This window comes from Ostrea edulis, chromosome 3, assembly GCF_947568905.1.
Source record: "Ostrea edulis chromosome 3, xbOstEdul1.1, whole genome shotgun sequence".
Lineage (NCBI taxonomy): Eukaryota > Metazoa > Mollusca > Bivalvia > Ostreida > Ostreidae > Ostrea > Ostrea edulis.
Genome location: NC_079166.1, coordinates 46653603 through 46671557, shown reverse-complemented (window position 1 = coordinate 46671557; position 17955 = coordinate 46653603). Strand labels below are relative to the sequence as shown.

At 34.3% G+C, this 17955-nt stretch overlaps 1 protein-coding gene across 1 annotated transcript in view; it reads left to right on the top strand.

The window, feature by feature from the left end:
* Window positions 1-1597: 1597 nt before the first annotated feature.
* The window catches only part of LOC130052575 (uncharacterized), a 24213-nt gene continuing 7855 nt past the window's right edge, over window positions 1598-17955 (top strand). Inside the window, exons 1-5 of the mRNA XM_056157941.1 lie at window positions 1598-2008; window positions 2802-2921; window positions 3015-3100; window positions 3256-3454; window positions 11417-11524. Of these exons, the coding sequence (XP_056013916.1) occupies window positions 1828-2008; window positions 2802-2921; window positions 3015-3100; window positions 3256-3454; window positions 11417-11524 (694 nt within the window). The 5' untranslated portion in view covers window positions 1598-1827. The remainder of the gene's footprint in view (window positions 2009-2801; window positions 2922-3014; window positions 3101-3255; window positions 3455-11416; window positions 11525-17955) is intronic.

Genomic DNA, 17955 nt, shown 5'->3' with positions numbered 1-17955 from the left:
ATCCCTGCAAAATCTTTATATGAAATGATATCATTGGGTGACAAATCAAGTATGAGTTTGGGCTTTCTTGACCTATTTTTGAAAAGCGATGGACCTTGTACATTGTACTTAGTATGGTTCAGAGATTTGACAGTTTTCCGAACATTTTGGCTATCCCTGTTGTTATTGAATTACAGATGTAGTAGGAGTTTGGGCTTATTGACCTATATTTAAAGAGTTATTGACCTTGAACGTAGCAAATAATGTCACAAAGTGGAATCCCTTTTTGTGCTTGCCTCACAATGAAATCTACTTTCATTTGTTGTCTACTTAAACTTTAATGTACATGTATTTCTGAAAAGAATCATTTCCGATTATCAATTATGACGAGTTAAGTATAAGTCATTTGTGATGTAGAGCAGGAAGACATCTACAAAAATTGTAAATTTCATGATCCCGGGGTGGGGGTTCCCACCCTAGGGCGAGACCAAACTTACTATATAGCATTTATATGTAAAACAATTAAATAATATATTCTTTAGTGCTATTGATACTAAATGGATATTTAGAAAGAACAAGTAGTCCTTTACCAAAATTGAAAATTTCATTATCCCAGGAGTAGAGATTTTGGTGTCAGGGTGAGACCAAAATGGTCAGTTATCAAATGTGTAAACAATAGAAAGTTTTAACTTCTCGATAACTACCATATCAATTCTTTTCAAATTTGCTATGAAGCAAGGAACAAAGGGGACATGGATTATAAATTTCAGGACTCCTGCCGTAGGGCCTTAGGGGCAGGGCAGAAAAGGTCTAAAATTTACAATTTTTAAAATTGTTCTTCTCTAGAACCGCACATGTTTCAGAAAAAACTAAATGTATAATGATGTAGAGCAGGAGGGCCTCTGCCGAAATTAGCCAATTTCGTAATCCCCGGAGTAGGGGTTCTGACCCCAAGATGGGGCCAAACGTAGTATATAGTTTTTATGTGTAAGTTTCGCGATGTTGTATAAAATCTTAACTGCATATTTAGGAATACCAGTAAAGGGTGTACAAAAAATGGTGCATTTCACACCCAAAAAAAGGGTTTTGACTCTAGGATGGGTACAAATTAGTCATATCTTTTAATGTTTTAATGTTAATTCACCAATCATATTACGTAAAACCTTTCATCAGTGTATGTACTTTTGAGGGTATGGAAGTTGAAAGAACACATCTTGTTTTATACTGTTGCTGAGCATTGGAATTTAGCTTAGATATTCTGAACAGGATGTTTTGTTTTGTTTTTTTGGGGTTTTTTTTGTGATTCCATAACCGTAAGGAGTAGTGTTACTTTTTCAATAGTACTTAGGTGAGCGATAAGGCATGTGGGCCTCTTGTAATGAAATTCTATTTATTTTTTGGTGTTTCATTTTTTTTCTTAGAATTTCTATCGTCGTTGGAATATGTTTTGGCATTATGATTCGACTTATATGGCGTAGGAAACAAGCAAGACACACGGGTAATTATGACAGAATATCATTTAAGCTTCATTATGAATATGTGATCCATCATTGTTAACATTCCTTTCCTCAAGTGCTGAGTAAAAATAAGCATCAAAACTGAAGGTACAAAAGAAAAGAAAAAAATTTGGTTGAAGATAAGAAAAGGGGTAACTGGCATTTCAATTCAAACATAGCAGAAACACGCCTACAGGAAGATTCTGGAATGGACGCATCAAACGTAACAAAAACACGCCAACAGGAAGATTCTGGAATGGACGCATCAAACATATCAAAAACACGCCTACAGGAAGATTCTGGAATGGACGCATCAAACGTAACAAAAACACGCCTACAGGAATAGTCTTGAATGGACGCATCAAACGTAACAAAAACACGCCAACAGGAAGATTCTGGAATGGACGCATCAAACATAACAAAAACACGCCTACAGGAAGAGTCTGGAATCGATGCATTGCAATTGGACAATAGAATATGCGGTAATCTAACCACACAAGACGAAAGAAGATTCCAACAAGTTAACGCAAATGGTATATGCATTGGTGCAGTTGAAGTACCCTCCAGTACACATAGGCATAATGTATAGAATCACAATACATAAACACAACAAGATAAATGACAAACAAGAGGTACTGTGAGCAATGCTCACTAAGAATACCCCCCGCTTACCCCAATCTCCCAAAGGGTGTTGGTAATAGGTATAAACTACATCTTTTCTGAGTATAAAAAACAAATGGCATGGCAAACAGAACCATATTGCTACTTCGATGTCCAGTGCGCGTGACCTTTGACCCCAAAATCGATAGGGAACATCTTCATCCCATGGGTAGTCCATATGTATGATATGGTGACTGTAGGTGGAAAGGATAACGCTTTAGAGCCCGGAAACCATATTGCTACTTCGATGTCCAGTGCGCTTGACATTTGACCCCAAAATCGATAGGGAACATCTTCATCCCATGGGTAGTCCATATGTATGATATGGTGACTGTAGATGGAAAGGATAACGCTTTAGAGCCCGGAAACCATATTGCTACTTCGATGTCCAGTGTGCTTGACCTTTGACCTTTTGACCCCAAAATCGATAGGGAACATCTTCATCCCATGGCTAGTCCATATATATGATATGATGACGGTAGGTGGAAAGGATAATGCTTTAGAGCCCGGAAACCATTGCGTCTACAGACGGACGGACAGACAGACGGACAACCCAATTCCAGTATACCCCCCCCCAACTTGTTGCGGGAGGTATAATAAAATATTTCATTGTTTTTGCAGAAGACAGTATTTTATTATATATCTACACCTTTTATCATTTCTTAGATCACTGCCAGAAGAAAAAAAGAATCAGAAAACCAAAGGTAAAACAAAAGTTTGCCGAAAAACCTTATTTCCGAAAGCATTCAAATGGATCGGACGGAATAGGAAGTTGCTTTAAAACGTGTATGTATTAAGCTTTTGATTTAATGGGATGTAGACTTTAATTTGAATGATTTTATAGAAGGTTTAATTTTGAAATGATAACATATATTGCAGATGCCGTAACTGTTTTTAACCTTTTCTTCAAAGACCCGGTATATTGGTGTATGGTTGTGCTGATGTTGCTTCCTACAACTGCAGCAGTATGTCGTATTTTATTCACAATTTGTGTTTAAACAACAGCACATGCATATGATAATTGCAGATAGAATTTAATTTTTCATCTTTACAACATGATGATGAAGATGGTGAACTGACTTTATGCAATAAGAATTAATACATTTTGCATATAATATAGGATCCAAAATTGCACTGGAAAGAATCCGCTAGAAATGTGACTCAATGTCCGACTACCAAAGAGGAATGGCTGAAGTTTTCCACCTCCAAAGACTGCTCAACATATTTAAGCGAACCACAACCTCAGTATCATTGTGTTTTGAATGACGATAGAACAGGCTTTGTTGAATTGTGTGCACCAGTTAGAAAGATAATGGGTGGTAGGCTATATGAATAATTTTATAATTCATCCTTCATATATATTTGTATAAAAAAAGATAAAATTGAATTGAAATACTATTTATTAAAAGAATGATGATTTTCTCCTGTTAAACTCAGTATAGTTTTCCTCCTCATGATATGTGTTGATTCATTGTGAAGATTCGATGCACTCTATAACACATTTATCGAAAATAAAACTATCTAACCTATATTTTTGGCCAAGGTACATACATAACTAAAGTCAACATATGTAACTGAAATCAACATATTTTAAAAAATATATTACAAGAAGAACGCCGCATGCTGCATAAGATGATATATTGTTTATATTATTTAATTTATATCTTAATAATTCAATTTTACTTGTAACAAGTAATTGGACTGGCTGAACACACTGAAAAAAATAGTTTATGTTGTATAATGTAACTTGGTATGGGGACAACCCAAGACGGCACTATTTTTAGCTCACCTGAGCTGAAGGCTCAAGTGAGTTTTTCTGATTAAAATGTGTCCGTTGTTTGTCGCCGGCGGCGTAAATTTTCTCACATTTTCATCTTCTTCTCCAGAACCACTGAGCCAGATTCAACGAAACTTGGCACAAAGCATTGTATGGTAAAGGGCTTTCAGGTTTGTACAAATGAAGGGCTATGCCTTTTTCCAAAGAGAGATAATCACAAAAATAGGGTGGGGTCATTTCAAAATCTTCTTTTCAAGACCCACTAGGCCAGAGGAGTTGAAATTTACATGTTATCTTCCTGACATAGTGTGGATTCAAGTTTGTTCAAAATCATAACCACAGGGGATATGATGGGACCACAATGTGGGATCAAAGTTTTAGATACAAATACATAGGGAAAAAATCATTAAAAATCTTCTCAAGAACCACTGGAATAGGAAAGTGTAAATTTACATGAAAGCTTCCTGACACAGTGCAAATTCAAGTTTGTTAAAATAAGGCCCCCGGGGGTAGGATGGAGCCACAATAGGGGATCAAAGTACAAATATATATGGGAAATCATCATAACTCTTCTGAAGAATCACTGGACCAGAAGTTCTACATTTACCTGACATAGTGCAGATTTAAGTTTGTTAAAATCATGTCCCCCAGGGGTAGGATGGAGCCACAATAGGGATCAAAGCTTTACATACCAATATATAGAGAAAATCTTTTTAAAATCTTCTTCTCAAGAACCATTGGGCCAAAGAAGTTTACATTTACATGAAGGCTTTCTGACATAGTGCAGATTCAAGTTTGTAAAAATCATGGCCCCCAGGGGATAGGTTTAGGGCCACAATAGGGACCAAAGTTTTACAAATCTTTAGATATGGACCAAGTTGACTCAGGTGAGTGATGTGGCCCATGGGCGTCTTGTTTTTTTTGTTGTTTTTTTTGTTTTTTTTTTTATTTTGACATCGTTGCACTGTTAAATTAAAGGCCTTCTATGAAGCCTTATATTTTCACATTGAAAACAAAAGGTATCGGATAGTAAAATATAATCTATTCTACTTGTTGGGATATTTACTCCGTTACACCATGAATATCCTTTTTTTCCGCTTTTCATAGTTTTCCACATGTCGTGTAAATCGAGCTTGTTCAGTAGTTGTTTTAAAATTATAACACTTTTATCTGATTCATTTTCTGTTGAGCAATTAAGGTCACCACATATCAATAGATTATCAAAATTTGCTGTATATTTACTAATCCATTCTTTAGCCCGTTTAAAAAAATCACATCTATAATTGATATCGTTTGGAGCATATAAATTAACTAATGTAATAATTTTTTCATCATATGCTATGTTAACCATGAGTTTCCTGCCTTCATTAGATTTATGTATATTTAGTATTTTGAAATTCAAATCTTTATTAAATAATATTGAAACTCCTCTACTGAAAATTGAATCGGAAAAGCAATGTATTGATATACCTTTCCACCTTGCATCATAATTTAGTACATTTTTTTCAATATAGTGGGTTTCTTGCATAAATATTACATCAAAACAACTATCATTAATCCAGGTATAAAATTTTATACGTTTTTCTGCAGTATTTAAACCCCTGCAGTTCACTGAAATAATATTTAACTTGTTCATGCGTATGACTGACTAGCGGTTTTTTTTTTTTTTTTTTTTTTTTTTTTTTTTTTTTGTTTGGTAGACTTAACTCTGTTTTTTGCCCTGCTTGTTTCTTGTTGATCTAGAGGAATTGTTGGTAGCTGAATTTTCGTCCGTACGCTGCAATTTGGCTGCCATGCCGTCGAGGATACGTCCAAGCTTATTTTCACCTGGCCAATGTTGCATTAGAGTATGAGATGTTCCGGTCACGTTCAGCCCGCTACCCCAATAAGTATCCCACGTCGATTCCACCAGAATATCGGATTTTCTGATTTTTTTTTAAAGCACTTCTGAATTGTGAACAATGCTGTAGTTTAGATTCCAGTATTTCCCGCATAACGGAGTCTTTAGATGTAATCCAAGCATCAGATTCCAGGACCTGACCTCCTACACGTTTGGCATCTAAGGCGGTTTCAGCTTTACTTACGGCTTCTGCACGGTTAAGATCACCAGAACGTAAGGATTTGATGTGTTGGAAAGCATGTTCGGCTGAAGGATATGTTTGCCCAAAAACCTTTAACTCAGTAGGGAAGAAATTTGAAAGAGGGTTATCTTTTCCAGAGAAGCATACTATGTCCTCCTGGTGAGTGACATATGATCTGCATTTATCCGATCCCGGAAAGTGACTTGGTAGCTTGCATATTCTACAACTCTGCTCGAATTCGCAAGCATTTTTGTAATGGTCATCTGCCCAGCAGTTTGTGCACTGCTTCTTTCGTTCCCGTAGGGGTTGGCCTTTGTGAGATATGGTACAGCGTAAACCTGCACATGACGCAGAGCGTGGAAGGAATTTTCCATTCTCTAGAGGCGACATATACACAAAACGATTTCCATTTAATATTTCAGTCATTCTGTGGGTTTTAGGATGTCTGATTTTTTCATATTTGATATCACTTGTTAATTCTACTCCTAGACCTAAGCCTTTGAGCATCTTTTTAATACATGAATCTTCAACCGATAGAGGTATACCTTTAATTAGGACTCGAACAACTTTCTCATCAGGAGAGTCTGTACCCGCAGAGAATGGGTTCGTGTCATAAACCTGGATTGATCTGCTTCCAAGTGAGAATCCTTCAGTAACTAATTTCGATCTACTCTCCGCAGACTTTATGTAGATCCTCCACAGATCTCTATCTCTTTGTACACATATCACATCCGAGACTGTTGCGCTCGCGGCTTCTGCAATGTCAAAGTCGGTGAAATATTTACTTTTTGTTGTTTGAATGTCTCTGTTCCGCATATAAACTGGCTTAAGAGTTTGTGTCCACTCCATAATTTCGTTATCTTAGACACTATGAGACTCTGAAACGCCGTTCGAAAAACACAGGCACCGTGAGTAGATTGTGAACACCTATTCACGCTCAGCACAGGTGTAAATTCACAAAAACAGTCCAAAAACAAGATCACCTTGAGAAATTGTGTCAAGAGTCAAGAAATATATACACTATCTATCCAAACTCCAAACTCTGAGAAAATCGCATTAATTTCTCGAATTAAAGAGTGAAAATGACGGTCAAATTGACGGAGCAAAAAAAGTACGTCCGTACCTTAGCTCATCACGTGACTTCCTGGTTCACACTCAAACGGTACTAGGATGTCTGATCATAAGTGTTTAATTTTTTCTTTGATTGTAAATGAAAACCTTAGAGGTCCAGGATACTGGAAATTTAACACATCTTTAATTGAAAATGAAACCTTCATGAACGAAATGAATACATTCCTGAAAAACTATAATTTCGATAAAGAAAATGCACTAGATTCATGGGAAAATTTGAAAAGGAATATAAAAACAAAATGTATAAATTTATCGAAAAATATATCTAAATCTTACAAAAACAAAATAAATTCTATTCAAGGAGAAATAAGTAAGATAGAAGACTTGCCATATGAAAAAATAGATATGAATAGAAAAAGAAAATTAGAAAATGAATTGACAGAATTAATAAACAAAAAGGCAAAAGGTGCACAGGTAAGATCAAGGGCAAAATGGATTGAAGAGGGAGAAAGAAATACCTCTTATTTTTTAAATTTAGAAAAGAGACGACAAATATCAAATGTGATAAAATCATTAAAAAATGAAAAAGGTACAGTTTTTGATGAAGATGAAATATTAGATTCTACATGCAATTTTTATGAAAAATTGTATACATCAAATAATGAAAATGATAATAAAGTGAATGAATATTTAAGTAATATACAATTAGAATATAGTCTAAATGATGAAGAAAAAAATGAATTAGACACCCTTCCCTCACTATCAGAATGTACAGAAACAGTATTCATTATGAAAAAAAATAAATCACCCGGATCTGATGGATTACCGTGTGAATTCTATCAAACTTTCTGGGAAAACATAAAACAACATTATTATTGCACTCTTCAAGAGATCTTCCAAAAGTATACAATGACATATTCACAAAGACTATCTTTAATTACTCTCTTATTTAAAAAAGGAGACCCGCAGAGTCTTAACAATTATAGGCCTATTAGTCTTACAAATACTGATTATAAAATAATAGCTTTTCTTTTAGCTAATAGACTACAAAAAGTGTTGGATAAAGCAATACATGTTAATCAATCAGCTTATATAAAAGGGAGAAATATAGCTCTGAATGCAAGGTTAATTATTGATATTTTTGAATATTGTGAAGAAAATGATATAGAATCAATAATGTTATTTCTTGATTTCCAAAAAGCGTTCGACTCTGTGGAATGGAACTTCATGACGAAAGTTCTTAAAAAATTTAACTTTGGCGAAAACTTTCTCAAATGGGTCAACATACTATACAATAAACCTATATTTAAAATAAAAAATAATGGATGGATGTCCAAAACATGCAATATGCAGAGAGGTATAAGACAAGGATGTCCCATCTCTGCAATATTATTTCTTTTTGTTATAGAAATATTAGCGGTAAATATTAGATCGAATTCAAATATTAATGGATTTCAAAAACCAGGAATGACTAACAGTATTAAGATTATACAACATGCAGATGATTGTACTCTTCCTCTTAAAGATGAAACCTCTCTAGAACATTCTTTAAAAGTCATAGCAAAATTCAGCAATGTTTCGGGTATGTATTTAAATATGTCAAAAACAGAATGTATATTAACGGGTCCTCACAAATATCATTATAAACAAATTAGAAATGTTAACGTAAACAATGATAGCATAAAAACTCTTGGAATTTATATAGGACACAACAAAGAAATATGTTATAAAAACAATTGGACAAAAATTGTAGATGACTTAGAAAAACTGTTTGAATCATGGAAAAAAAGAAAACTAACCATTTTTGGTAAAGTTTGTGTCATCAATAGCCTAGCAATATCAAAGATTATATATGTTGGATCAGTTCTGAGCTTTCCAAATGAAGAAGTAATTAAGAAATTTCAAAGTTTGTTATATAACTATATATGGAACAAAAGAGATAGAATTAAAAGAAATACACAGATTGGAAATGTCCTAAAGGGAGGCATTGGAATTGTCGATGTATCTTTGAAATTAAAATCCATAAAAGTATCTTGGATAAACAGGATTTCAAGCGAGAGAAACTCTCTATTCTTTTTTGTAGATAGTTTGTGCAAAGAAAGAGACTTTGATTTTGAATATCTATGTAAAACAAATATTACGAAATCAAATGATTATCAAATAATGGAACATTTTCCTCTATTCTACAAGGAAATGCTTGTATTTTTCAACGAATGTAAAAAAAATAAAAAACAATTTTATCTGAATGCATTATTGAAAGAACCGTTGTGGTGTAATAAAAATTTTATGTACAAAAACAAGCCAATATTTTTTCATAATTGGCTGAGGAGCGGTTTTAAATTTTTGAATGATATTGTAAATGAAAATGGCATAAAACCTTTGGAATGGTTTGATGACAAACTTATATGTAAAAAAAAACTGGATGTGTGAATATATGATTATAAAAACAGTTATAACAAAAACCTTCAAAAGTTATGAATATTCAAATATACGATACGAAAACATTTTTCATGGGAGTACATCATACGATTTATTATGTAAAGGACATGTTAAAGTGTGTGATATCAATTCAAAGTTGATTTACGAAATTCTTTGTCATGAAAAATTTATACCTCCATTACACCAAACATATTACGGAAAGGTTTTTGAAATAACAAAAACGGCTTGGAAATCTATTTATGAACAAAAAATCTTATCCATAAGAGACAGAAGTATATCAGAATTTAATTATAAATTATTAAATAATCTATTGTGTAACAGAGAATTGCTGAAGAAATGGAAGATAGTAGAAAATGATTTTTGTGTCTTTTGCAGAGATGCTAAAGAAAACAATGAACATCTTATCTTAAAATGTAAAAATGTTTCTCATATATGGGACATTGTTAAACAAATTTTAAAATTTGATATATCGTGGAAAACAATTGTGATAGGATTTTACTATGAAAACAATGAAAAGACACTCTTTTTGAATAGCATAATATCTCTTATTGCCTGTAAAATATACAAGTATAAAATGTATTGTAGATTAGATAACAAAGACGAAAAACCTCAAGAAATATGTAACCACATAAAAAGTAAATTGAATTTTTATACAGAAGTGTACACAAAAATTCAGGATAAAAAATATGCTAAAGTTATGAAAGCAATTAAAGACAAATTGTAATTTATACACCTTTGCAGGTATGACTTTTTATAATATGAAACCTGACAAATATCTGTCTATGCACATTTTTAACTATGTTACAATGTGAGTTTATTTTGAACAATTTGAATTGATTACAAACAACTATATTTCTATATCAAATAAAATTTTGTAATAAACCTTTTATATACTGGTATTTTGCAAAAAGTTCCCACTATGAGGAGGGGTCCTGTCCTCCTATAGTGCTGCCATGGGGGTTGTGATATGAATTTTTGAATTGTTAACCCCGCATATGGCAGTTTCAGGTTCTTTATGTACATAATTATATTGTTGTGTTGTTGGTTTTTCCGTAAAAATAAGAACCTTTTTTGCCATAACATGTTAATAAATTTTGTTATATAACAGTATATTATATGTGTGTGTGTTTGTATGTATGCATATATGTTTGTGTTTTCTATATGTAGAAATTTATATGATAAATTTATATATATGTATATGTATGCCTATATACATCTAATCCAAGGGGCCCCTGGCACCCTAGGTAAAGATTATAAGGGGGTCTCTGCGGAGACTTTACCCCGAAATAGTAATGTATTTTGGAATTAAAGACTGATATATGTGAAAAAAAAAAAAAAAAAAAAAAGGCCTTCTATGAAATAGAAAATCAACGAAATAAACGTGCACAAGCAAATACCTTTGTTTGATTTTTTGGAGTTGTATTTTTTTTACTTGTAAGTACACAAAACATTAACGGTAAACACTCGATACTAACTCTGATTCAACGATATTATGTGCAAAATGATTATATATCAAGTACATTCAACTTTTGCTATTTCATTATAAAATATATTTTTACTTGGGAGGGGGGAGGTTCGGGTTGGTTATTGCTTGAGCCGCCTATGAAAGCATAAAATGCGTCATGTATTACAAAATTATGTTATACTATTTAATGTAACTTGGTGCAGTTTACGCTGCGTATAATCCGCTTCAAGCGTTACATTATATCGTATAACATACTAAGGTGAAAATAGCTTATTCCTTAACAAGTCAAAATGTTGAATTTGAAACAAATAGTAATATTATTTCTGTAACATTCTATTCACATTATTTCAAACACAAACTATAGACATAGACTTCGTTTTCAAGGAAGGGAAGTAGAAAATGTGTTTAGTCATGACCATCCAACTTTTAAAAAGCATTCTTGTTGCAGAATTTTGTGCAGAATACAACAGAGGTCTGGAGGGTATTCAGCCACAAACACGAACAAGCTGTAAAGGCATATGTCCATTTGCCTACAATTCAACGGATATGATTAAATGTATGTATGTTTAGTGTACATTTTAAGTATCATGCATCACACTGGCGTGGCTAGGGGTAAAATGTTTGTAAACTTGGGGGGGGGGGGGGGCAGTCTTTGTAGTACAATACTGCACATATTTATATCATTAATGTTAAAAACAAAACAAATAGTCACATTAATTGTTATGTAGCTATTTTTTGTGGAAAAAATCTTTTCTGATGTAAGGATTATTGCACAAGGTGATTGCATTTCTCTCTAACATATGTAGGGATTACCTCCCTTAAATCATCGTTTTTTAGCTCACCTGAACCGAAGGTTCAAGTGAGCTTTTCTGATCGCTTTTTGTCCGTCGTCTGTCTGTCTGTCCGTCTGTCTGTTAAACTTTTCATATTTTCGACTTCTTCTCCAGAACCACTGGGCCAATTTCAACCAAACATGGTCAAAAGCATCCTTGGGTGAAGGGCTTTCAAGTTTGTTCAAATGAAGGGCCATGTCCCTTTCAAAGGGGAGATAATCACAAAAATAGGGTGGGGTCATTTAAAAATCTTCTCAAGAACCACTGAGCCAGAAAAGCTGATTTTTACATGAAAACTTTCTGACATAGTGCAGATTCAAGTTTGTTCAAATCATGGCCCCCGAGGGTAGGATGGGGCCACAAGGGGGGATCAACGTTTTACATACAAATATATAGGGAAAATTTTTTAAAATCTTCTTCTCAAGAACCACTAAGCCAGAAAAGCTGAGATTTACATGAAAGCTTCCTGACATAATGCAGATTCAAGTTTGTTCAAATCATGTGCTCCGGGGGTTGGATGCCCGGGGCCACAAGGGGGATCAAAGTTTTACATACAAATATATAGTTAAAATCTTTTTCTCAAGAACCACTGAGCCAGAAAAGCTGATTTTTACATGAAAACTTTCTGACATAGTGCAGATTCAAGTTTCTTCAAATCATGGCCCCCGGGGGTAGGATGGGGCCACAAGGGGATCAAAGTTTTACATACAAATATATAGGGAAAAACTTTAAAAATCTTCTTCTCAAGAACCACTAAGCCAGAAAAGCTGAGATTTACATGAAAGCTTCCTGACATAATGTAGATTCAAGTTTGTTCAAATCATGGGCTCCGGGGGTTGGATGCCCGGGGCCACAAGGGGGATCAAAGTTTTACATACAAATATATAGGACAAATCTTCTTCTCAAGAACTACTGAGCCAGAAAATCTGATTTTTACATGAAAACTTTCTGACATAGTGCAGAATCAAGTTGTTCAAATAATGGCCCCCGGGGGTAGGATGGGGCCACAAGGGGGGATCAAAGTTTTACATACAAATATATAGTTAAAATCTTTTTCTCAATAACCACTGAGTCAGAAAAGCTGATATTTACAAGAAAACTTACTGACATAGTGCAGATTCAAGTTTGATCAAATCATGGCCCCCGGGGGGTAGGTTGGGGCCACAAGTGGGGGGATCAAAGTTTTACATACAAATATAGGAAAAAGCTTTAAAAATCTTCTTCTCAAGAACCATTGGGCCAAAGAAGTTGACATTTACATGAAAGTTTTCTGACATAGTGTAGATTCAAGTTTTCAAAGGGTAGTTTGGGCCATAATAGGGACTAAGGTTTTACATGCAAATATATATGGAAAGTCTTCAGATATGGGCCAAGGTGACTCAGGTGAGCGATGTGGCCCATGGGCTCTTGTTAAATACTTACCAGTAGAAACAATACAAGTATTCATATTAATTATTATGTACTACTTTTTATGAGAGAAAAAAATGTGTATTTCCTGATATAACGATTATTGAACAGGGTTAATGCATTATTCTCCAACATATGTAGGTATTACCTGTTCTTAAAACATTGTTTTGTTAAATACTTATAATTTTAAAAGTTTTGATGACCTGATTTTAAGCTACATTTTACATTTCTAGACAGATGCACACAAATCAACAAAGTTGTTTTTATTCTAGTACTCATGAGACCAAAAAAGGGTTATGCCATATCATCTGAACGATTCTGTTGCGATATAATCTCTCTCTCTCTCTCTCTCTCTCTCTCTCTCTCTCTCTCTCTCTCTCTCTCTCTCTCTCTCTCTCTCCAGTGATCTTGATTTAGGGCGGGATACACCTTTATAAGATGCATAACGGACAAAGTTTGATGATTCTTGACCAAATAATTGTTCTGTTAAGAATCGGACAGGATTTATGAACATATAGTCTTAATCAAAGGTCACTGTGACCTAATGACCTAACTTTAAAGTGCGACCCACTCTCTACCCAAAATGTATCAGCTCAAAAAGATTCATCATTGACACGGTCTTGAGCGCCATGCATATGTCTAAATTTGTGGCACACTCCATCTACATTTGATGATGTTCCTATATGAATAAAATATTTTCGAATAACACCTAAAACAAACTAAGAATATATTAGTATATAGATAATATTTCAAATAGCAATATGTTTCGCTTGAGTATTAGTGTAATACACCTTTAAAGCATGCTTAGAATTTTTCTAATATTTCTTATTTGTATACGATAGAAAGATACTAGATAGATAGATAGATTCATGTTGATTGAATACGTTTGCGATGGACTGTACTGCAAGCTCTAATGACTGAAGCGTGCGAAAAATATGTACATTCATCAAGACAAATTCTTTCACATTATCCCATAAGTTCGTCATAAAGATGGCGGAGATCTCGTTAAGTTACATCTCGTTGATCTGAAATTATTTAAATTATTTCATTTTTGTTCTAGTCTTGTAATCCCCTACACCATGTAGTGTGTCGCATTAGGTCTATTGTAGAACAAAATATAATATTGGTCATAGCAGAGGCAAGAGCGTAAATGTGTGACGTTATGGTCTATGTTTTGACGTCATAATGAATTGAAGTATTGAAGGATCTAAATTAAGAGTTTGTTTTTTTAGAATAGAAAATACAAACAGTTACTCTGAATCTGCAAATTGCAACCGTTCATTTCTGGTTACCAACTCCGATTCCCTGGCATACCTGGTGATGCAAAAAAAAACATGGTAACATTTCTTCTCTCGCTGATGGTTTAGGGTTAATTTTGCATGCACACACAATATGAAAATCAACCATGCCACTTACTATGACAAGAAAAGTCATTAATACAACAACAAACAAAAAGGACGGTCAAGCAAGTAGCAATTTTTCTCTCGTATACGATGTCAAAAATCTCATCCTTGTGTTAAAGTTTAGGAGTCTGTGCAATGTTATGATGTTTTGATTTCTCTTTCAAAATACGTAATTACTACATAAAGGATAACATTTTTACGGTGCTATCGTTGAGGCTGCAGCCAGTGCATACATATATGTACATATTTATCCATAACAAGCACGTAGAATATTTCGACCTAAGAACGGGTATTATTCAAAATAGTACTTCAGTTTTAGACACATTTAATATCACAGTCAATGAGATGGATGAATATGAGTTTCCGTACCTATACTAGATTCCTAAACTTCACAAAAACCCCTACAAACAAAGATATATGACTGGATCTAGTAAATGTTCTACAAAGTCCTATCTTTTCTCCTCACGAAAATATTAACAGCTGTGAAGGAGAAACTTCAAACGTACTGTGCCACAACATATACCAGAAGTAATGTAAATCAAATGTGGATTCTAAATACTAGTAATTCTAAAGGACTTTTAGTAAATTTGACATTGCAAAACTTTTCTCAAATCAATAACATCAAAACGTATGACTTTTCAACACTTCACATAACTATTTCTCACGATAAATTAAAGACTAGACTATTTGGCATCATAGACAGTTGTTTCTTCAACAAACATAGAATAAGGAAATACTGATATATTTTTCTTTAAATATGATATGAGTACATTAACTAAACATAAATTCTCCACAAAAAAATATTGTAAAAATAGGCCAGCCAAAAAGGGAGTAAGAAATGACGAACTTTGCTTTTTGGATTTTACGAGTACTTCTTTTCATCTTTTCAACGAATTCGGACTGACAACCATAAAGTAGTCTTTATTCGAATTAGTCACAATAGGTAGTTTGTCAAAAAAAATTAATTGCGACTACAGAAATGCAGATCTTCAGATTTCATATAGTCCGATTTGAAATCAGATTTCCTAACATATAGTTCTAGTCTACAGTACTTTAAATAGTCCGAACTATCCACGGTAGAAACGGTTCCTAAATATCTCGATTCCAAATGCTAATCCTATGGGGTAGAACATTACTATAGATTGGTCGTTTTTACACTTTTTGAAGACCAAAAAAAAGTCTAACTCCAACCTGTTTTAAGGCTAGATCCAATGCATTCTAAACACATATTTTTAGTCTAAAGTACTTTAAATAGTCTAAACTATCTACAGTAGAAAAGGTTTCCAGGTATCTCAATTCTAAATGCTATCCCTAGGGGGTAAAACTGTACTATTTGCGCTTCTTGAAGACCAAATGGTCTCTAACCCCAACCTGTTTTAAGGCTAGCCCCAATGCTTTCTAAACATATATTTTTAGTCTACAGTACTTTAAATAGTCCGAACTATATACAGTAGAAAAGGTTTCTAAATATTCCAACTACAAATGCTAGTCCCAGGGGGTAGAACATTACTATAGATTGGTCGTTTTTTACACTTTTTGAAGACCAAAAAAAAGTCTTAACCCCAACCTGTTTTAAGGCTAATTCCAATGCATTCTAAACACTTATTTTTACACTACGGTACATTAAATACTCCGAACTAGCTACAGTAGAAAAGGTTTTCAGATATCTCAACTCTAAATGCTATCCCTAGGGGGTAAAACTTTACTATTTGCGCTTCTTGAAGACCAAATCGTCTCTAACCCCAACCTGTTTTAAGGCTAGCCCCAATGCATTATAAACATATATTTTTAGTCTACAGTACTTTAAATAGTCCAAACTATCTACAGTAGAAAAGGTTTCTAAATATCGTAACCCCAAATGCTAATGCCAGGGGGTAGAACTTAGTTATTAGCGCATCTTGAAGACCAAATGGTCTCTAATCCCAACCTGTTTTAAGGCTAGCCCCAATACAATTCAAACATATAGTTCTAGTCTACAGTATTTTAAATAGTCCGAACTATCCACGGTAGAAAAGGTTTCTAAATATCTCAATTGCAAATGCTGATCCTAGGGGGTAGAACATTACAATAGATTGGTCGTTTTTTACGCTTTTTGAAGACCAAAAAAAAGAGTCTAACCCCAACCTGTTTTAAGGCTAATCCCAATGCATTCTAAACACTTATTTTTACACTACGGTACGTTAAATACTACGAACTATCTATAGTAGAAAAGGTTTCCAGGTATCTCAACTCTAAATGCTATCCCTAGGGGATAAAACTATACTATTTGCGCTTCTTGAAGACCAAATTGTCTCTAACCCCAACCTGTTTTAAGGCTAACCCCAATGCTTTCTAAACATATATTTTTAGTCTACAGTACTTTAAATAGTCCGAACTATCTACAGTGGAAAATGTTTCTAAATATTCCAACTACAAATGCTAGTCCCAGGGGGTAGAACATTAATATAGATTGGTCGTTTCTTACACTTTTTGAAGACCAAAAAAAAGTCTAACCCTAACCAGTTTTAAGGCTAATCCCAATGCATTCTAAACACATATATTTACGCTACAGTACTTTAAATACTCCGAACTATTTACAGTAGAAAAGGTTTTCAGGTATCTCAACTCTAAATCCTATCCCCTGTAGTCTGTATACAGAGTGAGTCCCCTGTAGTCTGTATATAGAGTGAGTCCCCTGTAGTCTGTATAGAGTGCGTTCCCTGTAGTCTGTGTATAGAGTGAGTCCCCTGTAATATGTATATTGAGTGAGTCCCCTGTAGTCTGTATATAGAGTGAGTTCCCTGTAGACTGTGTATAGAGTCCCCTGTAGCCTGTGTATAGAGTGAGTCCCCTGTAGTCTGTATGTAGAGTGAGTCCTCTGTAGTCTCTATATAGAGTGAGTCCCTTGTAGTCTGTATACAGAGTGAGTCCCCTGTAGTATGTATATAGAGTGAGTCCCCTATAGTCTGTATATAGAGTGAGTCCCCTGTAGTCTGTATACAGAGTGAGTCCCCTGTAGTCTGTATATAGATAGAGTCCCCCGTATACAGATTGAGTCCCCTGTAGTCTGTATATAGAGTGAGTCCCCTGTAGTCTGTATACAGAGTGAGTCGCCTGTAGTCTGTATATGGAGCGAGTCTCCTGTAGTCTGTATACAGAGTGAGTCCCCTGTAGTCTGTATATAGAGTGAGTCCCCTGTAGTTTGTATATAGAGAGAGTTTCCTGTAGTCTGTCTATAGAGAGTGAGTCCCCTGTAGTCTGTATAGAGAGTGAATCCCCTGTAGTCTGTATATAGAGTGTGCCCCTGTATCCTATAAAGTGAGTCCTCTGTAGTTGGTTGAAAAAAAAGGTGAAGTGCAAGTGGG